The sequence below is a fragment of the Takifugu rubripes genome, chromosome 15, assembly GCF_901000725.2.
Source record: "Takifugu rubripes chromosome 15, fTakRub1.2, whole genome shotgun sequence".
NCBI lineage: Eukaryota > Metazoa > Chordata > Actinopteri > Tetraodontiformes > Tetraodontidae > Takifugu > Takifugu rubripes.
Window position 1 is genome coordinate 6,666,355 of NC_042299.1, and position 27,596 is coordinate 6,693,950.

General features: G+C 42.2%; 2 protein-coding genes across 2 annotated transcripts; one reads left to right on the forward strand and one right to left on the reverse strand.

The window, feature by feature from the left end:
• hand2 (heart and neural crest derivatives expressed 2) lies at positions 1 to 3,345 on the forward strand. The gene is made up of 2 exons (XM_003970808.3): positions 1 to 788; positions 1,974 to 3,345. The coding sequence occupies exons 1-2, from the start codon at positions 309 to 311 to the stop codon at positions 2,067 to 2,069; spliced, it is 576 nt and encodes a 191-aa protein (XP_003970857.1). The 5' UTR covers positions 1 to 308; the 3' UTR covers positions 2,070 to 3,345.
• Positions 3,346 to 4,488: 1,143 nt separating this feature from the next.
• sap30l (sap30-like) lies at positions 4,489 to 10,575 on the reverse strand. Its single transcript, XM_003970807.3, has 4 exons — positions 9,832 to 10,575; positions 8,512 to 8,634; positions 8,334 to 8,432; positions 4,489 to 5,951 (listed from the first exon to the last, which is right to left on the reverse strand). Exons 1-4 carry the CDS (start codon positions 10,015 to 10,017, stop codon positions 5,820 to 5,822), a joined length of 540 nt encoding a protein of 179 aa, XP_003970856.1. The 5' UTR covers positions 10,018 to 10,575; the 3' UTR covers positions 4,489 to 5,819.
• Between the last annotated feature and the right edge of the window lie 17,021 nt (positions 10,576 to 27,596).

Genomic DNA, 27,596 nt, shown 5'->3' on the forward strand with positions numbered 1-27,596 from the left:
CGGGGGGCCCTCGCACCTCCATCCGGGTCACATTTCTAAGGCAAATCAAAGCAGCTTAGTTGGAGAACGATCTCAAAAAAAGAGGCCGAGGTTTGCGCTCAGGATTTACAAAGATTTTCACCCAGAATTCAGCCGCAGCACAATGTCGACGATGTAAACCTCAGCGGAGAGTGTGTGCTTGGATTCTTGCTGAAGCTTTGAATGAGTTCTGCTCCCCGCGGACCTCGTAGCAGACATCCTTTTGGGGCAGCTACAGACGGAGATCGACGGACACCACGGCACCGAGCACGTTCATTATTCCGCACAATATGAACCTCATCGGGGGATACCAGCATCACCACCACTTAATGCACGAACCCTTCCCTTTCGTCCAGCGGTGTCACCAGGATGCGCCCTACTTCCAGAGCTGGGTGGTTAACCACGGCGAGGTGCCCCCGGACTTTCAGATTCAGGCGCCCTACCCACCCGCTGAGCTCGGCGCCCCAGGATCGACGCACGACGCCCGGCTGGAGGGACTGCAGGCGGGGATGGGGAAGAGGCGGACTTCCGGGCCGAAGAAGGAGCGACGGCGGACGGAGAGCATCAACACGGCTTTTGCCGAACTGAGGGAGTGTATTCCAAACGTCCCGGCCGACACAAAACTGTCTAAAATCAAAACTCTACGCTTGGCCACCAGTTACATCGCCTACCTGATGGAGGTGTTGGCCAAAGACTCCGGGGAGACAGAAGGTTTTAAAGCCGAAATTAAGAAATATGACAACAGGGATCTAAAAAGAAAACGAGAGCTGGTAAGTTCTAAATGAGATACGTGTTGAAAACGTAACTGCTTAATTATTCTAACTCCAACATTCGAAAACACGCTTCAAATATAAACTATAATTTAAATATATCTAAAGTTCAGCCAGAAACAAAATTGTAAACGTACAGAACCAAAACAGGAGCCTCCAATTGGGTATAATTCATGTTATTCACGATAAGAAGCCAGAAAAAACGCAAAGAGTTACCCACGAATTAAAGTTCAATTTTATAAAATACACTCTCACCATATAATAACAATAGTTTTCATAGTAGTAATGCATCTATCTATCTATCTATCTATCTATCTATCTATCTATCTATCTATCTATCTATCTATCTATCTATCTATCTATCTATCTATCTATCTATCTATCTATCTATGTGTATAAATATGCAAAAAAAATTTTTTGATCAAGAAGAAAGGCTACACGGGTTTATATTCATCGCCTCATAAATTTATCACAATATTCCAAAAAAACCCCATTTGTACACACAAATAGTTTATTCGCGTTAAAACGATAAACAGTAGAACATTTAACACATGCATATATTTATATATATAGTTTTTGAATCACTATATATAAGACAACACATTTAGTGCTAATTAGCGTGTTGCACAATATAAAACGTGCTCCATATAATATTATCATCGCCTCTGTATCAGAGCATAATTGGTAAACATTCTGTTCCATTTCATGTAAAACACATTTCATTAAGCTGCAGCGTTCGGACAGTTTTCAGGCGGGTTCTGATCATTTAAATTAGCACTTTTATTCCTAGACGTCGGTTAAAACCTCATACACGTTTAGTTATAGATGAATGCAGCTACAAATTCAAAAAGATGCGTTTATAAAAACAGCGCAAGGCGAGTGATTGTGCCAACAAGGGATAATAAACCCGCTCCAGCTGTGTGTTGATGCTGCTCCTCTACGATCTTTGCTGAGGTCATATTTTACGTGTGAGATTATTTTGACCCTGCGGTATCGCTGCTTTTACTAAAATCACGTGAGTCGACCACATTTTCCTGCTCGGCTCTCGTTTGTCCTGCGCTGTAGCAGGAAATGTAGTAATAATAAGCAGAGAAAGTCCAGACAGACTGAGGCTTGTTTGTGGCCTCCTGCTGCTGCTGCTGCTGCTGTTGATGATGATAACTTGGTGTGTTTCTGGTATCGCAGACTGACGGCCTGCAGGAGTCTTTAGGAACCGAGAAGAAGGTGAAGGGTCGGACCGGGTGGCCGCAGCAGGTCTGGGCTCTGGAGCTCAACCAGTGACCCGCTTCCTCTCTAAGCTAAAACGAAAGAACAGAGACTGGGATCAGAATAAAAACCACTGTCTGGGTGAAAGTGGACCCAGCGCCGCGTCCGTGCGACGGAGCGCATGTTTGGAGAGATTGGACCGTGGAGACGCAGTGAAGGTAACCGGCGGAGGAGAGCAGCGCTGCGGACACTTGGTTGACCTTCCTGTGGTTCTGGTGTGGTTTCCAGCTTCACATCTGACTGTTTGATATTTGTGCAGTTTCTGCTTTTTTAATGTTTCCAGTCCTCCAGTACTGTCGACCAGATGTTGCCACAATGTCCAACAACATCTGTCTCCCCTAAAAAAGAAAGGAAGGGGGAAAAAAGCGACTTATCCGTCCTCGAGTTGGTGTTTTATGCATTTATTGGCGCTGGAGCAGAAAAAAAAAATGAATCAGAAGAAACGTTCAATGAAGGAATCCTAGTTTAACTTTTTTTTGTTGTTGTTATTTCTTAAACTCTGATAACAACCAGGGTGCAGAATGGGTTATTTGTTTAGGGCGCTGGTGTGTTTGGTAAATTATATGTTACCCAATTACACAATTTCACATCTTCGTGTTTGATTGTTGATTCCCCAGGTGTTAATTGGCAGGTTTTAGTCCAATCACACGACAATATGCAACGCAGTTCGGCTGCTTTGAAATATTCGTTTAATGGCGCCGAGAAATATAATGATCTGTTTTGACATTTTTAACAACAATATTTCGGTAAATGTGATATTTAAATTTAAAGTCCATAATAAACATTATAAATAAACAAAAGCCAAGACTCGGTTTCATCCCACCGTGTTGGGCGCGTCGTTTTCTCAGCTTAATCTACTGTACTGTAAAATAAAAGCGCCGGTTGTTGTTTCTTGTAGAAAATTATTGATTTTCTTTCTGAATCTACCTCAAAGAAATGAATTAATTGTCACTGTCCGCTCTGAAAACACCCAATAGAATGTTGAGGCGCATCTTTGATGTTAAACAGACAAACAACAACAGAAAAACAACTAGAATAATTAAAAAGAAAACAATAATTAAACAAGATTTCAAGGGGTGTTTTACTGTGCTAAATGTGGATGGAAATGTAATCTTTGTGAAGTTCTATATAGTTCCGTTAATAAATGAATTATTTTATGATTTGTTGAAGGTTTTTATTGTTTTTCTTTTAGTTATTTTAATTCTTATTAGACTATAAGCATATAATGGGTGTAAACAGTTCTGTACAATAGTTAAGATTAATAAATTATATAATCTTTGTGTTTATTCTACATTGTTACTCGCGTTAATGTTTTCATAGAAACGCTGCAAATCAATTTATTTATTTTCCACTCCATCGTATTTATCAAAAAGTACCCTCAGTTATTTTGTTCAATTCACGGATGTCCTCATGAAAATACAGACTTTTAAAAGTGATCCAGCGTCGGACTTTTAAATTTAAAATCGTCCAGACTTTTCACGCAGTCCGATTTACTTTTATGCGTCTATCTTCTTTTGCCAAATGTTGGTAATTCTATAATCTTTTGCATATTAAAAGGCTTTTGAAATTCTTAAATTTATGGACATTTGACTGGTGCCACGATTGGTCTAGAATATTTAAAACAAAATAAGAAAAATAATGTCATTTCTTTTTCTTGTCTGGTTTTAGAAAGCCCCAAAACTAACATGGTAGCTACAGCGACACCCGTCGGTCACTTTGTGTTACTACAAAAACATAGCAGAAGGGACGTAGAGGGCTTTAAAGCTTCACACATCAGACCGAACTTTCATTCTGCAGCTCCGACAGTTCCAGTGTTGTACATAAAAGCAGCATTAGATTGTGTTTTCATCTTTTGTCTATAACTTCACCAAGCTGATCCAAAGAACAAGAAACTTGTAAAATGAAAAAGTACTTAATCAAGAGCACTGATTGACTCCGCAAAATAGAAGAGGCTAACTTTTTCAAATCATTAAAAATCTACATTTTATAAATAAAACTGACCCAAAGTTTAGTTCTGGTTAAGGAATTTGCTTCGATGCATGTTTCTTCCTGAAGTTTGAGTGCTTTAAATAATCTGTTTGGAACCAGACACAGTTAAGATGTGCACGCACGTACAAGTGGCATCTTCAGAGGTGAAAATTCTTAACGACTTATTTAACATTCACCGTTATCGCAGTTTTTTTTTTTTTTTTTTTTAGAGTTTCTCGATAAACGGTGGAGATTTGCAAAAACCTCAGCATCTATTAATGATTAGAATTTTCGAAGCAACTTGTGCTTTTAAGTGTTTCCTTTTTTAAAAATAAAACTAACTGCAAGATCTAATTAAGACAATCAAGACAGTGTCTGATCATAAAATATTCTTCTTTCTGGGTTTGGTGAAAACCGTGGATGTGCAGGGAAGTAGAAAGTGTGCAACCACTGAAAAGACGGATGATCCTGTACAATACATTTATTATCATTATCATCATGAGCAATAAGCAGCCATATTTAAATACTTTTACCCATAAAACAATTAGGTTAATGTGGTCGGTCCTTTATGTTAATAAAGTTTGGTGTTATCTACATGACACTAACAAAAACTACAAATAAAACTGAAACAGACGTTGAAAAAGAAAAATGCACAGAACAGCGTTGAACCAAACATGACAGAGCAGATTTAAACGCTGTGTGCACAGAGGTGGAGTTTTAAGAGTTTCTGATAAAAAAGCCAAACCCAAAAGTTTCCAGGAGATCGCAGCAGAACCTGGAAAATTCACGCCCGAGCTTCTTCACTGAAATCGGTCCTAAAGACACAGACAACCTCCCAATCTCTTTAATTAAAAGTGACAATTGGGGCTGTTTTGAACACATGTTCCATTTATGGGCACCACATTTGACCCGTGCTGAAGCTTTAGAGCAGAACTCGGAAATTTTGAAACGAACATCTAAAACTTTAAGACCACGAGCTGCTAGAATGTGATTTTTTTTGACAATCATGGTAGAGGTTCTGCTTTTTATTATTTAAAAGTTCTGCGAGTCCTTGAGACAGCCCTATGAAATGCATGTGGCCCGATAAAGTCTTCTTGCTCTTTTTAAATTGATGCCAATAGTTACTCTTGACTCCCCGCTCCCTCGCACACACAGAGGATGAATCAGCTACAAATTAAGGCTGAACTAAAGAGATGCAGTTACAAATAAAATGATGAAATCATGTCCTGAAAATAAGAATGACGCTACATTGTTCACCGCCGTCCACCTTCGACCCTGGCTGGAACTCTCTCCAGTCCTGATGACTCCTCCTTCCCAAACACATTCAGTTACCAACTTAGAAAAAAAACAAAAAAAAAAAAACCTTCTCATGTCCCAATTCCAGATTTGGCACGAGCATTCCACATGGTGAAAGTATTAACAGTCAAATCAGCAAAGAAACAATAACAACCAGATGTTTTCTCTTTAACTCTTAAGGCAGATATATTGTACATTGCATTCATTCAAGATCAGGCGCTGTTCTTTTGTACATATTGACAAGTGACGTTACGGTAGGTTCAACCCGTAGAGTGAGTCCTAATCCTCAACAGTCTGTAGGGAATGTGGTGGAGGACAGTCAGCTGGGTTTGGTTTCTCAGCCTGTCCTGCTCCTCTGTTGATAACTGTCCTCTCAGGACAGGAGTTTGTGGGCAGGCGTGGGGGTGGTGGTGGGGGTGGGGTGGGAGGAGCTGTTGCTGTTTAGTACGTCCAAGTTTCTGCGGTTACTGTTGAACTACTGCTACTGCGATACCGGGAGCTTTAGTCCAGAGGTTTGCTGCCGCTGTCGCCTTTCTGGTCCAGGCGGCTCTTGCTGCTCTTCACCATGTAAATGAAGTAGGTCAGCGTCTCCTTCTCATTGACAGGGATATTCCTGAAGTGGCGACTCACCGTCTGAAACAGAGAAGAAAAGTCAGTCTCATCACAACACAAAATGCATCATATACTGCATGTAGAGCTGGAGAGCACAGCTAATGTTAATATAGGCTTGTTTGTACTCATTGCTCAACATTATGTCTTATTCTCCTCTAAATGCAGCCTTTACTGTTCTATTGCAAGGATCTTAAAACTAACATTCTGGGCATCGCGTCAGTCTCACGCATAAATACAGATTTAACACCAGTGTGCCACCAGGAGGCGCTGCTACAACTGAAGGTTCAGTTCATTTTCCGTTCAAACTCAAAAGAAGCACCGTGAAGTTCCTGTGAAGTCCTGCTCTTATTTTCACCCTGCATCAGATAACGGCTGTTTCCAAAACCACACACTCGTTCCCTGTTCACTACTCACTACACGGCGGACATGGATTGAGTGAACTACGTAGCGCACTCAATTTAAAGCTAGTATTCGGACAACGGCGTCATTTACGGCACACGTAAAGTGACGTCATGGTGTCGCATAATAATTACGAACCGGTCGCCGGGAAAAGTGGCCAGGTCCATTTAATTATTTTAACCCATCAGAAATACATTCAGCGGTCATTTTATGGAAATGCAACATTTTACCCGATAATTAACTTTATATAATAAAATGAAATATTAATGTCAATATTAATACTATAATAATTACTTAATACCTAAAATAATTAGTGTCCCTTGACATTTTCAATGGCACATTCTCAAGTCATATTCTGCTGTAGTGAAAACATTTAATAAAGCAATTTCTTAATCAAAAAATGGATCCAGAGCTACTTTTCATCTTTGAAAATATTCTTTTACTGAGATTCTGTTGCCTGGTGAGCAACAGACAATTCCGAAGAACAATTTTAAGTGATCAGTGAAGATTGATTTTTTTTGTTTACACATTTATGTTGTAATATTTTAAGATGATCATATTGGACCCCTACTGAAAAAAAATGTCTTATTTCCAAAAATGTCATATATCAAACCGCACAGTAGAAATTACGTTAAAAAATGTATCCCATCAGCCTTTACGGATACCGTAACGGCTGATGGGATGCATTTTCCGAGTTAGGGTGCTCGCTTGTACACTACTTTTCGCAGTGCATTGTGGGATACATTGAGTGCACTAGATAGGGTACAGCGATGCTCACTAACAATTCGGACACTATTTCAAAATGGCGTCCACACTCTTGAGCGCACTATGTAGGGTATAGGGGTGGTTTCGGAAACAGCCATAGAGTCACACGCAGGTTAATGTAGCTATAGTGCATGTGACTGCACTCAGAAGTGGTTTGCCAGAACAGAACACAACATGACCTCAAAATATTGAATATATTTACACCTGTACTTTCATGTGGTCCTGATTATAATCCAGCCACAGAAGGACCTCTAATGTCAGCTGCTAGTTGACATCTAGCCGCTGCTGCTCAGTGCCCTTCACACAGACTCATGGGAGCAATGGCCAATCCAGAGAAGACACTGAAATTAGGTTATTTTCCAGTGGAACGAGTTTAATCTAGATTTAACTGAAGATCAATTGGGCTTTTAGATTTATGTAGCAGAGGGGGGGACCCACACATCCTGGCAGCTGAACACTGGGACAGCTGTAACTGGTTGTGTGCCGTTGACTGGTTTGTTATTAATGACGTGGCGGTCTCATTAATAGGAGGGCCTGTACCTGCCCCACAGTCTGGGGAAACATTTAACTTGTAGACCAAGTTGACTGTTGGAGTTATATCCGGTCGTCCCTCCTACCCTTCACAAACCAACACACATACATACACAAGGTATTTGTCGGCGTGAGACCCGAGCCAGCTGCATCGAGTCCACCTGTTGATTTCACAAATTACTTTCGTAATTTCACCGAGACCAATTACTGTAGAACAGGTTTAAGCCTGTGGCACAATGTGTGTTGCCATTAGAGGAACACCTAATGAGAGGCCGCTCAATAGTCTTCAATGTTCCTTCCATCCATTCAATTTTCACAGCCATTTATTCACCATTAGGGTTACTGGAGGTGTAGACATATATCCCAGCAGTCAGTCAAGACTATGTCCCATAAGAGGTTTTAGGGTGAGGTAATAAAACACTGTGGGAAGATGTTTTAAATCAGTATTATTTCCCTTATTGAACGGAATGAAAACTTTTAGCAAACAGCACCACCTGGTGGACAACCCGGGGATCACCGACCTGCACCAAGTATACAAAAGCAGAGGTCCTTCAACAAGAGATAAAACCCCACCATTGGAGAATGTTACATATCTGAGAGTAAATGTGCGAGAAGCAGGACCTCAGAGGGTTTCGGATGTGCTGCACAATATTTTAGCTTCCCCAAATTCAAACGGGCTTCTGTCTGTACTTTGTTGCGTGTGTTCACCTCTGCCAGCTGGGCCTTGTTCAGTCCAGGCCTGGTCTGCAGCTTGTAGTGTCGCTTGTAGCGTCTCAACGTGTTGACCTGAAGCTGGAAAAGGTCCACCTAAAGCAACGAAGGCCAAAGATAGAGTCAAAGGAATGGCCCACCACACAGGTGAGCAGCAGGTTCCAGCCCACATTACCTCAGGGACCTCCACATCGTGGTCTGGTGACTCTCCTCCATCATCACTGGTCTTTCTCTTCCTCTTGTTGCGGACACTCTGAATGAAATTCTTGTGGAAGTCGCAGATGTAGAGATGCCGCACCTACAGCGTCAACAAATCCAGGAGAGTTTAAGGACAAGTCCTCTGACAAATATACAGGCAGATATTTACAGAGACAAGACTGCAAACAACGCTAGAATCCAAACACAGCAGCTCGGAAATGGAGCAAACTAAATCTTGTTTGGCTCTGCTAGGGATCATTTCTTCACATCTTCCTTTCACTGCAGAGTCCAGCTGCACCTTCTGGACCATTTTCTTGTCATGTGTGATCTCTAATCCTGGAGAAGAGCCCCCAAACTGCTCATACTCATGATTCCTTTTCCACAGGGCTGTTTGAGCTGAAAGGCCTTAACCTCTTTGTGCATTGTGTGTGCATCCTGCTGCCTTAAGTACCCAGTTATGGGTCCACAGTACATTACTCATGGCAGGAAAATGAGCCTGCCCCCAAGCCTGCTGAGCCTTTGTGGTGAGTTAATTTACTCCAGTAAAAGGAACAGATACTGACAGGACTCTCATAAAGCACGGAAAGATACTGCCAGAGCTTCAAAATCCATTTGAATCCCTCCCCCCGCGACCCCAAAACATGTTTGGAGAGGACAAACCACCAAATCTGATGTTTCATTTGGGACAACAGAGACATTATTTTGAGTTGAGCAAAATTCTCTACTAGATAATTCTTATTGTAGATCGCGTTTTGCTGCTTCTCTGTATATTGTGATTGTCCGGTGGTGCATTTTGCTCTGTTACCTCCTGCTTTGTCATTATTTGGAGATGACTCACTTTTCTTGTGATGACTTATGACTAAAACTATCAATCGTTTGGGTAATAAGGGAAACCTTTGCAGATCGAGAGCACAAAGCTGTATACAAGTAATCTGTAAACTCAAGCCCCTACTCCTGGTAGCCGGAGGTGGCTCAGTTTAACCGTGTTTAGCAACTGTTAGCAACAGCCATTTTAGGGTCAACTGCGGAGGCGGCAGCACGAAGCTCTTGGTTCTGTTTCCTGCACCATGGCTGGCTATAAGCTGACAGTTAAGCACTCTGACTTTCTTTGCTACATTCGGCAGTAGCATGAACATCGACGAGGCTAGGATTTAAAATGAAACCTGTTGGTTCGTGACACACCGGCTAACTCACTTTAGCTGACAGCTGCGGAGCCTGAACTTCTGCAGAGCCCCGCAGGACAAACTTAGAGCGTGAACTCGCCATCGCATGTCAAAAACACATGACTGACACTTACACTCTTGTCGATGTCTAGCTTGAGCTTCTTCTGCGATATGCTTTTCTGGATCCTCTTGCTAAAGGAGGCGTTTCCAGCTGACCGTCCGCAGCGTTCCCCGTCTTCGATCAAGCAACAGCTCTGTCCATAAAACGGCGGAGCAGGCGGTCCGTCGTGGCTGTCTTCCTCTGTGCTGAAGCCATTCATTCTGCACGATCTTAATGCTCTTTGAGGCCTGAACTCGAACGGTAAAACAAGCACCGGAGTCCGTGTTTGCTTAAATAGCACTTCTCTTCACGCGCTGTCCTTTTGTGAAAGACAATCCGGTAGCCTTGACTAGCTAGCACGGCTACGTGTCGGGTTAGCGAACCCACAGCACTTGATGGCGACAACGACTCACTTCCAAACGCAAACCAATTTGTTTAAGGGCATATTAACGCGTTCATGGACTCGTGCCACAAAACGCCCGGCACTAACGTCAACTAGCCCCTAATGCTAACAGGATCGCAAGGTGGTTGAGCTGCCGCTAACGGACAAATTCCTATGGTGATACCGCCACTGTCGGTCCCTGCAACAAACCACCAAGTGTCTGTTAAATCTAGATATAACAACAAAGGCGTGCTATTCCGAGCTAAATTCTGCGACAGCAAGTTTCAATGAATGCCAGAACTTTAAAGAAATCTCGCATTTAACAACCTGCACCTTAACAATCGCGGTATTCTTTCAGAAAGCTCCGTACAATGGACGTCCTCCGACGCTATGGCGGAAGCTCTCATCTCGAACAGCGATTGGTCAGTTTTTACAAAAGGCGGGACTACTGTAGATACTGCAGATCTGCTATTGGCTTAAAGAAACATCAGTCTTTTGGTGGCTCTTCCTGTATTACTCAGCGTCATGTTTTCTTCTATGAATAGTTGTTAAAGGTGGCGTCGCGGTCAGTCGAAGGTACTTTTAAATTGCTGCGCCGAAGCGCACACTGGACGCGATGGATTCAAATCACGATAAAACGCCAAAGCATTGCGCAACTGCACGCGAAGGAAAAGTAACACGATACAGCCTATTCTAGAGAAAATTCACATTTACCGACTGTTGACACTGAACAGTTTGACCGTGTTATTTGGCAGCATGACGATACAACATAGGATCTGCCAGTGTGTTACAGTTACATTGGCAAAAAATCAAACAAACCTCATATTAACAAGTTTCACACTGTCTGAAAAATGATTTCGAGCTTAAATGAAACAGGATCGTTCTCATTTGTGTTTGCGTAGTTAACGTATGGTTCCTTCTGTGACCACACGAGGGAGCCAAAGCCCAACAAATGAATAAAGGTGGGACACGAAGAACCAGAACAGTGCAGCAAAGCTCATTTCAACGGATTTCTCATCTTATTTCTTTTCAGGATTTTTTTTAACCAATTTTCCCGTCAACTGTTTTTCCTATTCCAGTGTTTTGTTTTTTAAATCTATTGAAAACAATAGACATTATGTTTACTTTCACTTGAAATACCTGACATCACGGTAAAAAGTACAATATCTTATCATAATCTGAATGTGCACATTTCCTTTCCCTAATGCAGAAATGCAGGGCCATTCTCCCTGCACTCCCAGTGCATACACTGTGCATCTATTAAAGGGATAGTTTGCCTAAAGTTGAAAATTAAATACACACTCACTCAACAGTGGAGGCTGTTGAAACATGCTGCATTGGCCACATCCTGAGTTTTAATTTTGGGGATGCAGCCAGGCAGATGAGAAAGCTTTAAAAGCACTCGAATGCCTGGCTGCCTGCATTATGTGGCCTGAATAATGATACTCTTTGTTGTCATTTGTTTAATGTGTTACTTGCTCTCACGTGCAAACTGCCTGGCCCATGATGCCCGACTAATGGTCGAGCCGAGATGAGAGTGTAACACAACAGGGAGAGAATGACGTGAGGACACCATCAAATGATATTAACTAGAGTAAAGACAATTGCATTACCTTTTTCTCTTGGTAGTGGAGCTGGGCCCAATAAAAACTCTTTAATGGCTATCTCTGACAGTAGAGCGTGGAAATAGAATGGCTACATGGCTCATAAGTGCAGGGAAATGCTGATTGTATGTTGACAGATTGACTTTTAAAGTGGAAAGTGACAGAGTGCCAAAACACTAACAGGTTTTACAATTTACACTTTGGGTTTTTTTCTCATCAAGTATGAGATGCCTCAGAGCAGTAATAACATGTGGAGTGGCCTCGGTGTGCTCGTACTTGCTGTGCACAGCTCTCTCACCCAGCCAGAATGACAAGTTGAGCATTATATGACATCCCATGAGACGAAGGAAATGGGCCACACCGAGGAGCAATAAGACTTCATCCATGAATAAATCACTTCTGGCTAAAAGCTACCCGAGCTTGTGTGTTGTCAGCGGAAATGATTATGAGATTAACATTTACTTGAAATGTGTTTTAGCACCATCACTCACACAGACGATTAAAGTCGTTAAACATGGAGGACCATATTCGTAGGAGTGCTACGTTTCACAAAAGAGGGCGCGACACTGGCCTGCTGCCTGCTAACCTTGGTGAAACTCGTTCCCTCGGAGTTTGTAGAAAGTTGCTTCCCTGAGCCGAAGAGTTCAAGTGCATCTGAGTGATGAACAATGCAGCATCAGCTCTAATTCTGTCCAGAACCGTTGTGTTGAGGACACTGAGCTGTGAGGCAAAGCTCTTCATTTATCATATGATGTTCCAGCGCTCACCTGCAGCCCTCAGCAGCGGGTACTGACTGAAAGAATGAGATCAGGGACATGAGTGGATGACCCAGGATTTCTGAGGAGGGTCTAGCCTTAGAGAGAGGTCACAGAGGTCAGACCGGCCTATCGAGGTGGTTCAGCCATCAGGACGTTTCCTGGCAGACGTCTCCCTTTGGAGACTTTCTGGGCACACATAACTGGAAAGAGACCCTGATAGAAACACAATTTCCCAGAGGGAATCTATACGTATTCTCACCAGGGAAAACCAGGGAGGACCAGAATGAGGGATGTGTGGTGCTGCACACACATCTAACTATTACACACACTAATCACAGAAATAACACAAGTGTAAACACAGAAATCAGCCTAATCAGCACCATGTTGGCTTGTTTGATGAGGACTTGAAAAAAGAACTTGGAAAAGACATTGTGTAATTTCGTTTGAACCATATTAATCCATTAATTCCTGTGGTTCTTGAAGTATTTGTAGATTTGCATCCTTGTAAGCTGAGAACTTCATGAAATCTAAAACCTGAGAAAAAAACACAAACCCTCCGACATCTCGGTGTGACTGAAAGCCAATTATCTTGCCTGTCAAAGAGGCAAATGGAAAATATCCACCTCTGACATGTTTTCCGACACACCGCAGAACATGAAAGGACAAACAGGTCTGGCGACGTGTGGAAACTCTTTCTAACTGGGGTTCTGAGAAGGGTTAGTCAATTTCAAACATCTTTTTTTCATGTAGGTCTGCTTGTTTGTGGAGCTGCTTGGACCTTTGTGAAGTGAAGAATTTAGTGAAAAAGGAACTATAATTCAAGTCCAAAGACGCCCTAAAAGCAGTTTTACATTCAGCATGTTCACTTATGAGACAACTGCAGCCGTTTAAATGTTCATTTTTAATGTCAAACAAACACAGATGTAACCAGAGTGTGCGGAGAAAGTCCATGTCTAGAAGGGAAAGAAATACAAGCAGATGGCAGTGAAATGGAGAGAAAAACTATTACAGACAGAAACCAATATTGGCGTGGCGGGTCTAATCCATTTTCTCAGTTATTCCACCGTTTATGAAGACAGATCTGCTCAGACGGGAGCAGAAAAAAGTGTGAATCTACTCCAAGGTAATTCAGCAGGCACTGAGGAAAATGTGTCAGGATTAATTCAGGGAACTGCGAAAACACTGGAGGAGATCTGCATAACAGCGATGCACAAATATGTCCTGCAGACACTTGTTGATCTGATGTGAAATTGTGTGCAAATTTGTGAGCAACTGTGTCGCCATAGTGACCAAAGTCCTGATAGTCCACTCCAGAGGCGATTGGAAAAGTTGGAGAGATATGACAGATGTGTTTTAGTTTCCATGGAGACATAGTGGACACAGTGTTGCAGAAGTGGGGTAATGGGCTTCTGTCTGTCACCATGGCAACATAATTAACAAAACACGCTGCTACTGCAATATTACACCTGCAGTGGTGCGATCTCATATGCTGAGAGAGTGGATGCTCAAAGTTCATGTTAACATGGAGTTTCGATGCTTTAGAAACTTTAATGACATTCTGAAGATGTTGGCTGAGATATGCTTCAGATGTGCTCCAAGCCATTGTTGCCAGAACTGACAGAACTCATCCGTAAATGTCAAGTTTAGAAGAAGCAGATTTTCACTCGCCAACCTGCAGGATGTCAGACAGAGTTTGATTTAGAGAAACAATCAAAGGAATAAAATATTGACCCGAGGACAAAGGGGAGAATCAATACTCGTCTGAACACCTGTGACCCGTTTACAGCCTCGAGAATGCCGGGTCACAGAAGCTGTACAGGCCCGAGCTCTTCCATCCAACCTGTGCCAAGAAAACCCCAAACAACTCTGATTAAATCACATCCATTTCATTTGTGTTTGCCCTCTGATAAAGGCACCTGTTATGTTTTAGCAAAGTGCTCAGTATCAGGTAGTCTTGCCAGGCGTGGTGCTACGTTGACTTATCACTTTCTGACCTTTGGTGGCATTTGTAAAGGGTAAGCATGCAGGCAGACACTGCACACACACACACACACACACACACACACACACACACACACACACACACACACATGCAAATGCATGGATGTTTGGAGACGGCAGCACTTTGATTCAGATTAACTGCTCCACCAAAACGACACAACAGTGTCTGGCCCAGTCCCGCATGCTTCACCCCCTCTGCAGCCTGTCACACACCTGTCCCAGGTAAACCACTGGGTGAAATTAGACTCCAATAGCAGACACACAGATTTTAAAAAGAGTGAATAGGGACCAAGTGTGTGTTTTGTGTGAGAATGTAATGATTGTGCCCTTAACTCTGCACATTTATGTTGCCCTTTTAGTGAATTAAGGACCAATATGATGTTGGAAAAGTCATCTTGGCCAGTCTCCCTGGAACCTCCTCCCACCGCTTTTTTGATCTCTAACAAGTGAACAAATCATATAAAAATGCTTTTATATCTAATGTTTCTATTGGTACAGTGATGGCTCAGGCAGCATTGGTGGCATGACTCCTGACACCATTTCTGGTTATTATTCCAGGTCAACCTGGAGAAAAGCTTCAGTTTTACTAGGTTCAATAGAAATTAAGAATCTGAAGATTCTGCTGTAGCGATTTCCACAGCAAGCTGCAAAGAATCCATCCATTTCCTATTGTAAAGAAAGGTTTTTTTTTCTAGTTTCTTGCCTCGAGTGGAGTTTTCACAACGTTACCTCACTGGTTTTATCTGGTCAGAGTTGCTTTTCTTTGGTTCCTGGCCGATGTTTTTTTTTTCTCTATGCGATAAATCCGAGCGTAATTTATCTGTAAACGAGGCTCAAGGAAAATAAACTCTTGTTTCCACAGTTGCTGCTGACCTGATTGACTTTGACACCCTTGACATCTGTAATGTCAATGGGATTTTCCAGGTTAAATGAAGGTTAAATAACGACACACAAATATCAATGTTGTGAATTAATCTCATTTGAGCAGGCTGTGATTTACAGGAGGCATGTTTGGGATTAAGAACCTGCACATATGTGGCTCATTCTCTTCCATCGAGGGGTCAAAGGTCAGGGTTAATGGCATATCAGCAGTAGTAAAATTCCTCATCTATATGCAGCAGTGTTTATTGAATACATTGACTTGAGGGGATCCACTCATCTCAGTGATGCACAAACAAAACAGACCTGTTCCATTTTACATTATTATTATGATTATTATCATCATAAATGAACCGGCGACCTTTAAATGTAGAGGGAATTTACACATCTCACCTCGATTCTGCTGGTGTTGTTAGATAGAAAAGATAGAAAATCAAGTAGCTTCACTTTTGTTACTTAGGTGGCTACCACACGCAGCCCATGTGTGCTGACTGGCTCTGTTTACAGAACACCAGATCAGATTATGTCTCTAGAGTGCAGTAGTGGCGGAACACGGGCCTCCAGGGCCGCAATCCACCAAGGTTTTCTGACCTAGACAACTCTTCAATCTGGGTTCTCACTTGCAATGGCGAAAGACATTTTCCTGCCTGGTAGGATAGAAAACCCAGCTAGAATGTGGCCCTCGAGGCCTGGACCCACCACCCGTCTTTGGTCAGGGAAGTGTGAAGGCTAGGTACAATGGGAGTCTTAAAAACAAAGAAGAGGATGCACTTTAGGAAAGAAACAGAAATTCTTATTCTGGAGTCTTTTCAAGGGTGGTATGAATATTTCTTTCATTCTAATATTTCAAGGAGAACTATAAACACGTTTGTCTCTGGTGGCACATGCTGTCTAAATTTAGACCATCTCAAACAGAAAACTAAGCCAGTAAAAAGATGCTGCAGATGAATTTGAGGAACACAGCCCAACAGTTTTCCTTTACAGACACGCAGTCTAACCTTTGGTCACCTCACTGCCTCAGTTTGCATGTCTGTGGTGGATCTACGCAATGAGGCATTCAATTCCCATTTATTTAGCCTTGGTGTGCCAACATAAACCCTCTTTATAAGATTGAAGAAATGAACATCTGTGCCTGATGCTGAATGGTTTACGCTGTAAGTTCCCACCATTCATCTGTCCATCACTCCGTGACCCTTATAAGGCTGTGAGCCAGTCCTGGATATAGCTCATCTGCTTGTCATTGCTGCAATGATGTTTTTTCTGACTTGTTTTGAAGAAATATCAAGGTCAGACAAATATCTAAGCCATCGAGCTGAAAAGTCTATTGGGATGTGGTGAGCTCTTCATTCTGGGCAGAAACATTCTGTCTTAAAGCACCCACTTACTTCTTTGTTGCCTTCATCTTCCTTTTTAAATCCCTGTCTGCGTCTCAGAGTGTCATCAGAATAAAACATGACACAGACTGATTTGTCATGGAGCTGTTCCTCTGTTCAGCCTGCAGGTTCACCAAAACGGTTTGAAATGCAGAAACATGGAAAATGTAATTTCATCTCTCTATTGGTTCCATAAAACACACTATACTCCAGTTTATTCCCAATCAAAAGTCACCTCCCATTTCACAGGCACTGGTGTGTATTCATGGATGACAACAACCTCAAAACATTGACTTTTCCTCAGACTGAACACACAGAGGGCAGCACATTAGCGGCTAGCTCTGTAACCACAGAGACTAATGTGTCCAAGTCTAACAGGAGTAAGTCAACACAACATTGTGGTTTGGGGTTAATGTGGTGTCCGGCTCCCTTCCCTGGTTATTAATGGTGAGTGTTTAGGACAGCTTTCTGGGAGATAAATGAAATTGTTTGTTCTGCTGCTGTGTGAGAAACCTCCACTCACTTTCTAATGGGCGGCACATTCCCAGTACAAGAAATGGGATCGAGAAGGAAAACCAACCACTGTGAACCAACAGGTACTTTCCAAAATGAAGAAAAACTTCACCCCCCCTTTTTTAAATTCATCTTCATTTTTACTCATCAGCATCATCAGATAACATGGTGACATGTGACTGAGAAAAGTCCCAACAGCTTTATAGTCAAAGTAACTCATCAGATGGAGTGAAATGCTGCTGCAGTCTCACAGCAAATGCGTGTGTGCGTGTGTGTTGATCTCATCATTCAGAGTCACCCAGTTAAACTCATATAACTGTTTTTTTTTTTGGGGGTGTGTTACCTTCGAAATTTGTTATAACAATTTTAAAGTCTGAGTGTCTTTTTGAATCTCTCTTCTCACCATTTTGTCTGTTGTTCAGCTAAAGTGACATGAATTCGGTCATTTTAACACTCTTCATTTAGGCCCATGCACTGAATACCCTGGTCACGCTCTAAAATGTAGAAAACAACCTCCATTTATGTAAAATTGGTCTTGGTATGCATAAACACTAATTAGAGTAACCACCAGGCATAACACCGAGCACCAGAGTGAAAATCTTAACAAGACTGCAGGAAGAGACCCTACAGTGTCTGTAATTTACCTTCTTACCTCCAGCTCTCTCTTGTTGCTCTGCAGCAGCAGCGCAAATCAATGCTCCTGATTACGGCTCTAAGGTCCAAAAAGCAGCTAATCTACTGTAATCAGCATCCATTCAGTTTTAAATCCTGCTTTCAAATTATTCTTAAATTAGTTCATCGCTGAAGTGAGCCATTAAAAGTACCTTTTATTTCCATGGAAAAGGGAGGATTTCAGCCTAATGACACAGCTCCATTTACTCTGTGTGTGTTTGTGTGTGTGTGTGTGTGTGTGAGGAGAAAAGGAGTTGACCATTAACATTAAGTGCCATGGACAATGTGTTTCCTCCTCCTCCCATTGTAGCCAAGTGGAGCCAGGGAAGCTCTGTCTGGATGCAAATAACCTGAAAATAGAACTCATAAAAACCTGAATTTGATGCAGTTAGGGGGCCCTTATGAGAACTTCCACATTGCCTGTGCAGTTTCTTTATATTTGCATTTTTTAGATGCCAGTGAACTTTTCCCTCCATCTCACAAGCAGCATTAGTTGCTGTCAGTCTCCCCATCTCCCCTGACCTCTAAGCCATCAATCTTTCCTCATCATTTCCACAGATTAGTTATAAACTCTCGTGCTCCTTCAACCTCATCGCCTTCGGTCCCTCTTTGGCTCAGTCTGCAGCACCTGTCAGAAGACCATTTAAATTTAAAAGGACCCAGAGGACTCTCAGCACCAGCTGTGTGGGGGCCTCTCCTGCCCTGACCTGGATAATATGTGGCTCTTTTAATAACGGGTAATGAAAATTAACCACCGCGGCACTTAGCACTGATGTCTCTCTCCCTGCACCTCTCACTTATTCTTGTTCACTCTCCTCATCTTTAATTCCTTTATATATTTCAGCTCATTCCTGGCTGCCTCTTCCTAGTCGGAGTCTCTGAGACGTCTGAAGGGAATCTTCAGAAGGTAATTATGCCCTTCTCTGCCCGTTTGTCTGCAGAGAGACTCACTCTCACTCTCAGTCCCCATTTTAAGCCTCACTGAAATGACCCAGTGAGTCACTCCTGATCTTTAATGCTAGAATTCCTAAACTTTTTCAGCTGATTCTTCACACAAACTTAAGCAAATGATGTGCTTTGAATGCTGCAGCTGGCAGCACCCCATCTCAGAGCACTTATCTTTCACCTCCTCTCACCCCGCTCTCCGCTCACCTCCACTCATCTTCTCTCCTCTTTATGCCCCTCTTCACTCCCTCTCCACGGATCTGCTCTGGTAGTTTGGACTTGCTCTTGAACCAGACTTGTTTCAGACTGTTAGCTCGTCTTTTAGTCACACTGATCTCAAAGGCATAGTGGCTTGATTGTGTCTCTGGACACAATGTGTCTCGCTTTGGACAGAAGGTTCTGCTGAGGGACTAAAGTTAGCTCCATTAGCTCCATTAGCATTAGCTCCATCACTGACCTTCAGCAGACAGCAACTTCCACACACCTGAACCACCATCCTTCCTTCCAATAGCTCACCATCTGAAAATGTTGTCCTTTTTCATCTCCACTGGTGATTTGATTGGTGCTTCTGATGGGTGACATAAGAGGGAATATACTTATTCCCGCCATACTGTGACTGTGCAGCCTGTTTTAAATCAGCTCGGAGCAGATAAATACATTTGATTTTGCGAGGCAGCTTTTTACTTTTTTGTTGCATTAAATGTTTTTTTTCCTGTGATTCTGACCTTTATTTTGAACTTAAGTTGGTTCAAACAAAACTCAAACTTAAAGGTACAGGTTCTTCTGAATAAAGAGCTTAAAAGGGAAATAAAGACAGGCAGTAGATTCAGACTGCAACATTTATTCATTAAAATCTCTCTACATTAATCAGAATCAGTCAGATTCTTTGGAATAATCATGCATATTTTATGAATGCGTGCCTGTTTTAGGAGGGAAATCATATTTGGAATTCCGTTTGGATAATCAAATCCCTTTAGCTTCTTCATTTTTAGAAACTAAAAGGCTTGGAACTTGTTATTTACAGACTGGATACCTGCAGGGATGTGTGGGAGGTGACATCTGATACTGTGCCCTTTCTAGTTCATTAACATGCAGAATGAATTTGTGATGTGAGAATTCCTCTGTTTTCACCTCTCAGGGTCGGACCTGCGCAGGACCGCAAGTTCAAATTTGGGGACATTTTGTCGTGTCACTCAACCATTTCTCAAACTAATCTAAAATCGAAATCTTACTGACGTTTTATTTTTCACCGACGAGAAGATGATTCAGTTATAAGAGCGAAGAGGGGGGGGGGGGGAAGAGTTATGTTTGAACAAAGCAGCTCCAGAAGAAGAGTTCTTCTCCCAGTCTGCCACTGAGTAGGAGTGTACCCTCTGGCTGCTGAGCACCATTCTCCTCAGAGGAGAATGTGGAGGACGCAGAGGAGCCGACTTCTGTGGAAACACCACGAGTCATTGTTGAAATCCAGTCCTCTTTACATCCACGCTGCATTTTATTTAGGGAACATTAAAGCAAAAAAGGGCCCAAATTTCATTCATATGTTTCCAAAGAGTTTTCACACCAGGCACCTCCATATTTTCATTTTTCCAGATGAAACCATCCGTGGGCGACGTTTGTCGCGCTGTGGAACTGCTGAACCAACTTTAACACAAAGACAGACAGTCACAGCAGCAGATGATATTTGAGGGACGGCGCTCAAATCACAGCACAAAGTCGAACTCTGACAGAAAAGTTTGGAACCTCTAATGACAACTTCACCTTCTGACCGAGCGGCCAGGTGCAGCGTGTCCATGGTGACGGCTGCTCTGTTGTTTGCCTCGTTTCTCCCACGTTTCTTCAGCCATGCAGAGAAAATTCTGGCCTAACAAACACTTGATTTGATTTGATACAGACAAAAGCACAACTGGAAAAGATGTGAAACTCTTCTCAAGGTTATTTCAATTTTCATTATGTTTGAATGGCCCCTAAACAGAATACGTGTGCTTTTTCCCTGGGATCAGTAAACGTGTCTCTATTGTTCCTGTCCTTCAGTTGTGAAATGAATGACTGTTTAGGAGTTTAAGGTGCCCCAGAATGATGCGCTGCTTCATTTCTTGCTAAACACAATGCTTTACTGTCTCCATTCTGTTTTCTGCATTAATGGTTGTATAAAATAAATGTGCTTTTGTCCACCATCTCTCAGCTCTACATACTGTCCTCCCCTCTGCTTCCTCCTTCTGTCTCATTGTCTCCTTACCGTTAAATAAAGGTTACAGATTTAATGCTGCAGTTGAATGTCTGTTGATTGTCTCCATTTAACTGTGTTGGAGGCTTGGTTGCTGGGTAAGAAGGAACAGTTCTGATATGGTTTCCTGTGAGCGCTCCAGAGCGGTGCCAGATATCAACACACCTCCTTCCGTTAGAGACGGTAAACAAGGAGAGCGACACAACACCACAATCAGCCTTTATGAATTGTGCTTCTCATATCCAGCAAAGATGACCTTCATCATTGCACATCTGATTATTTTTCACCGCCTGAGGAAAATAATATTTATGACAATAAAACTCTGCTCTTCTAAAGTAAACCCCTACATCTTTTGATCTGGTTTGTTTGTCCTGATCAGGCTTTGGCTGCAGACAAAGAAACCCTCCGTCTGCATCCATCACTGCGGTCAGCTGCATTCGTCTCAGTACAGTGAGATTGAAGGAGAAGCCCCAAATCCTTCAAACCACAGTTCAATTATTCTGAGAGCTTTCCCAAGTCCTCGGAGAGGAGCAGGGAGTTCATTGTTGATGGAACTTGTCCTCTGTGCACAGGACCAGTCCAGGATAATGAATAGCTCATTGAATAATTCATACTGAGGTAAGCTAATATGTTTTGGAGTATGACGGATGAGAGGAGTCCTCAGCCCAGCAAGTTTATTTAGTCTAAATGACTGATGCACGAGTTGAAATATTAATGGAGGACATGGATTTCAGTCACATTTACTGTAAATCCAGTATTTTCTGTGGAACTACAGCAGAATGTCTGATGACTGCAAGCATAGCTGGGCCTGAAAACCAATAACCAATATTCAATATTAACATGAAATTACTATAAGTAAATCCAGGTAAATCTGTAAATCTGAACATTTGAGGAGTAGCTCTACTTTCTCTATGGCTCTGGCCTTTGGAAGCTCCACATTAACCAAAAACATTATGACACTATCCCCAACTGTGTGCTTGTATCCTATGCTGGTGACATAATGTAGGGTCGGAGCAGCGGCAAATGGAAACAAAGCCAAATTATCGAGTTCCCACTCATACAGCCACCCGCCTGAACTCAAACACACTTCAGAAGCCTTTGAGGAGGACTCGGAGTGGTCCGAACTCCAACTACACTGACCACCGAAGCTACAGCTTTCCCCACAGAGGGACCAAATTAAAAAGTCTATATATATACACAATCATTAGCGCCAAAATGAAACCCAAATATCAAACAAGCTGCACTTGAAGATTTTTGTCCCCAGTTTCATGAACTAAACTCAGCCAAATCAGCCTTTTTTTGAACATCACTAGCTCAAAACTAGGTCTGTCACACTTGAGAGGATGTTCAAAACTGAGAAAGCTGCACCAGCGGATGAGTAAAGAGAGCTATAGAAAAAAGTTTCTGCGGCATCTGGAGTATTTTATGAACTTTAAATGCTTTGTTCGGGTTTTTCCTCGCCCATCACATAGAAGCTACATTTAGCCTTGGGATGTTTGCAGACTCTAACCTCTACTCTGGTCTTTATAACTATTTGAGACTCCAGCACTCTGGTGCTGCTGGGTTAATTGGTTCTGTAGTATTCTGAGTGGTTCCGCCTGGTGTGACAAGCTCTGTTTTGCTGAACCACATAATGGTGTTGGGCTCAGGGTGCAGAGGGAGCTCCTGCCCGAGCAGCTTCTCATCAGGACACACTTCTGCAAACATATGCATCACACACACATCCCGGTCGCTCTGCAGCAAAGCAAGCCGCAGGGATCAGATGGATGTGCAGATGGGTCACTGCTGCACGCCTGGAGGCCAGTTTAGCTCAGTATGAATCCAGATGAAATATAGTCCTTTGTGTCAGTAAAACTATTGTCAAAAGTATTCATAAAAGCAAAACTTTGTGCTTTGAGCCTCTCGTGTGCACTTGTGCGACGTCTGTGCTTCCAGTGTCACAGAAAGTGATCCTCTCTGTAAGCAGACCCATTTCAGAGGAGCACAAAGGGTCATAAGTCAATAAGGAATTTAATGATGCTGAATTAGCAGCGAAGGCCGTTGTCGAAGAGTTTTAGATTCAAACGTTATGTCGATGTGCCCTGATACAAAACAAGTACCAGTAAGTCATGCTGCCGGAGCAAAGGTGGACCTTTAAAGTTACAAGTTTGTGTTGGTTTAACAATTGAAAATCTTTAAAATCCTGCTAGGTAAAAGTTGAAAATGAGGGACAATTATCAAACCACTAATGGAGAGGGAGTGAAGAGGGAAAAACGAACGGCTCCCACCAGATGGTGATGGAGAGGTCTGGGTTTGGCTCAGCATAAGTTATTGCGTTACATTGCTTCAGAACACCTTCATTACCTGGAATGATCTGTTTCCTCCTGACTTGAAGAAAGCTGGACTGCTCTGATATCACCTCACTGCTGGGTCACCCTCATTAGAACTCACTGTGAATGCACGTACACTATATGGGTTCACACGCACAAAGTTGTGATGTATATTTCATGTTCAGTGGACCCTTGTTGCAGCTAAGCCTGAATGAAACATTTATACAGGCGCCCTTATTTACATAGGAAGCGAACCTCGCAGCTAAATTTGGTTGAGGAAATTACAGCTTTTGTTTCATGCCTCAGCGCCGCCATCACCACCTCATTCTCTGATGTCTGACTTTTTGACACAGCGCTCTAGAAACAAGAGTTATTCTTCAGGGGTCATGAAAGAATCTCCTCAGAAGCTGAGAGCTGAGAATGAGGGAACATCTCTTGGGAAATAACAGAAAAGCATTTTTAAGAAACTGAAGTTCTCATAGTGGGGAAGGATGTGAACGACTGACAGCTCAATTATTCTGTGAGAAAGTGTAACATTTAATGTGAAGGCTTTAAAATAATCAGGTCTTAAACATTTGCACACATATAGTTTCTCTCTACATTTTGTGCTATTGCCAATTTGGTGTAGTTTGAGTCTTTTTGACAGAGATAGAAGAGTATTGATCAGCAGTTTTAGTATTCCTCCCCTCAAGCAGGTTTTCTGTTTATTTACTTATTTAAAACAAAAAAAATTCAACACTGGTGGAAATTGGTTATAGAGGCTCAAGGAAATTTATGGGAGTTCAATGAATAGAACATCAAAACAACAAGCGCTTTAAGTGGCGCAATTGTAAAATAACTTCTAAAGATCCGTGCAAAATCTTGTGATTATTTTCCTTTTATGGGGCTTTAGTTTCATAAGAATTAGTAAGATAAAGGAATAGAAATGATCAGCCCTTTTTTGAGAGTGATTTAGAAAAGATCTTCTTCCAGATTCTGATGAGTCCCTGGGTCCAAAATATGGTCAGGATGAGCATTGTTACATGTTTTGTTCAAGTTTAATTAGATAACCAACAGCCTTGGGAAACTCCATGTGTGACCTGTGGGCTCAGACCTCTAATTATAATTGTAGAGTATTACGTGACTGGGATGGAAATGGTCAGTTTTACCGAGCACAACAAACAGTTGCATTTTCATTGTTGTCCATGCAAAATTAAAGCAGACTGTATTGGAGGCAGTGAGAGGAGTAACAGCCCAGACAGTCAAAAGTTTTGTTTTTTTTTCTCACTGAACTCTTGTAAAAAATGTCTTTTCCTTGAGGCGGGTGTGACTGGCAGAAGGCTTCACCTATTTCCCAGCATCAGTGCAGCCCAGGACAGATGGAAAAGGAGTGATCGCTGTGCTTTCAGGCTGTTTTTGTTTTCACCTGAAAACTCCTTCAGAGTCTTCGTGACAGCAAGAAGTTGTTCTCAGAAATGTTAACATGTCTGCTTTGATGCCTTCTCGGAGCAGCAAAGAACCAAAGAGGGTTTGTTCCTTTAATCCCAGGATGTTATCAACTGGATAAAACATGAACTTTGATGTCACCAAGGTCTCTGAGAAGACTGGGATGTCATCTGTGGAGGCAGGTGACAGCTTCTGCTAACTCAGTTGCGTGGAACCAAAAACAGCATGTAGTTTAAAAGATTTTAGAGAGTTTAAAACCAGCACACGTGCTTTAATGAGTGAATAACTGAAGGTTAATGACTCTGCACATTGCTAACAAGTCAATGGTTGTTATAAAACTGTAGACTTGGGTTTTACCACTTCTGGATTCTGGATTATTGCATGTCCTTTTGAAGAGAGTGTTTTTTTTTTTTTAATATTTCCAGAATCTTCCATTTGTGGATGCTGCTGCTGATTAGCCTTAATATCAGCTGAACAAGTGAAGCTTTGCTGCTCAGTCCAAGTAAAGTTGCGGAGCCGTCAACAGTGTCCAGGGACTTTATCCCTCTCCAGACTTGTGTTCTCCTGGAAGGCTCTTACTACCTTCTCATTCTTCTACCGCCTAAAGCCTCCAAGGCTGCTGCCATCTGTATTCCTAGACATGCGTCGCTACCTCAGAAGCTGACAGCCTCCTTTTCTTTACTCCTCTACACCTCAGAGGCTGCAGATGGATTGCTTTCCTATTGCTTGGGTGTAAATCTTTCATGTGTGAAATTGTCTGTGCCTAAAGAAGCTGTCAGCGTTGCACTTGTCCTTGTGACAGTCTGCAGCGTCGCCGTGTTGGAGATCAGCCACATCATCCATTCTTATCCAGCCACTGGTAATCAGGGTTTAGAGCTATTTCCACATTTTCCTGACTAAGATATAATGAGGAATACATATTTGTTGCTGATCCACCTGCCGTGACTTCCCGTGTGGGTAATGTCAGTGTGGTTGCAGTAATAACAGCTGGATGACTGTCGGAAGACTTGACAGCCAGTAAAATGTCAAATGCCCCTCTCATCCCTGGTATTTTGCTTGGGCTTCATCTCAATATTCATACTTTAAACACTGAAAACCCACCTGCTTCAGGGTGATGCATGATGAATCTTATTTGTTTTCTGGAATAACACATTTTGGAGTAAGAATGTTATATATATATATATATATATATATATATATATATATAATATATATAATTGTCATTTTTGATGTAGCCACTGCACTGAAATAGCATTTTGTTCAATGTGCTAGAAGACCCTCAAGTGTTTACGAAGGCAGCTTTGTTAACATTTGTGGTTCCAGATGTCAGCTTTTCATAAAGATATTAAAGGGAACTCATAATGGGAGCATTGATCGTCCACACGTCTCCACAAGAGAAGTGCAACAGCTGGGAGCACTGGCAGCGTAATTACTCTCATCTAACAGAGAAGTTTATTCCGTCATGCATTTGCACTCAGCATCATAGAAAAAAACGGAACTGCAGCAGGTCACAAAGCCCTCCGGCAGCTGTCCTCGTCAAAGCCTTTTGATTTAGGACAAATGGAGCAGAAGTGATCGTTTAAAAGTTGCTAATCGACAAATGCGACGTTGCTTATCTTGAGTTACAGCCGGTGCTAACTGATGCAAGGAAGCAATCACATACTACCACACTACTAAGATGCTGTCCATTTGTCACATAATGATGCAAAGAAACATCTTTTGTGCCACATGAAACGAGAAGATGGAGGTCAGCTGGGAAGGTGAGCACAGCTGATGCACAGAAGGAAAAAAGTGAGACAAGGAGGAGCAGCTGGAAGACTTCAGGCAATTATGAGGGGGGAGGGGCAAAAGAGATAAGAAAGAGATGTAAAGGGTGGAATTTATGACAAAAGGTCAACCAAAAAAAGCTCCACAAAAAGTCAAAAAGCTGACCACAAACACAAGTAACGAAGAAAAATATCAGAGAACAGTGAGCTCTTCAGCCAAGCTCCCACCTGATAATGTGACATCCTTTGTTCAAGAAGTTCTGATGTCAAGAAAGTTTAGAATCATCACCATTAACCAACACATTTAACGTTGCAACACAACAGAAATGTTCCCCAGATGTTTCAGATGACAAAAGTCAATATGCATGCTTCCAATTTTGGGGTTTTACATTGAATTTATCTTTTCTGTGGCTGCTTTTGTACTTGTGCTTTTTGTCCTTTTGTATTTTCTAAATGACTGCGATAGTCTGAGCCCGCAAAGGTACAGCCATTTGCTTTGATAACATGAGAAATGAAAGAACAATAGATGTGACTATGAAATTAAACATAATGGAGCTTTCGTCCTGCATGTGAGGACAAAACTTTTTCATCCTCAAAGTCAGCCTTTGTCCAGCCTATCATCTTCAACATGCTTGGGGGCGGTTTATTATTACACGAGCAAATTAGTTTAATAGAAATATTAGTCAAATAAATGAGGTGAGAGATAAGGTGCGGCTGGTTATCACAAACACGCAGGCCGTTCAGCCTGCAGTCAAATTAAATAGCAGCCGTGTCTCATTCTGAAGCTCTGATACCGCCCTTCCTCTTCCAGCTCTTCTACTCTGAGGAGCGCTTGTTGTCACTGTGACTAAACACTCCTCCGGTCTTCAACAAGGTCCAGGGTGTCAGGAGAGCAGCTATGGCATTGCTGCTCTCCTCATAACCTATCAGCTGAATAATTACAGCTAA

Excerpts from the sequence above, each read along its gene's own strand:
- hand2 (XM_003970808.3), top strand. The coding sequence starts at position 309 with ATGAACCTCATCGGGGGATACCAGCATCACCACCACTTAATGCACGAA. Across the intron at positions 789-1,973 it reads TAAAAAGAAAACGAGAGCTG|ACTGACGGCCTGCAGGAGTC; the intron begins GTAAGTTCTAAA and ends CTGGTATCGCAG.
- sap30l (XM_003970807.3), bottom strand. The coding sequence starts at position 10,017 with ATGAATGGCTTCAGCACAGAGGAAGACAGCCACGACGGACCGCCTGCT. Across the intron at positions 8,433-8,511 it reads ACGATGTGGAGGTCCCTGAG|GTGGACCTTTTCCAGCTTCA; the intron begins GTAATGTGGGCT and ends TCGTTGCTTTAG. Across the intron at positions 5,952-8,333 it reads ACAAGGCCCAGCTGGCAGAG|ACGGTGAGTCGCCACTTCAG; the intron begins GTGAACACACGC and ends TCTCTGTTTCAG.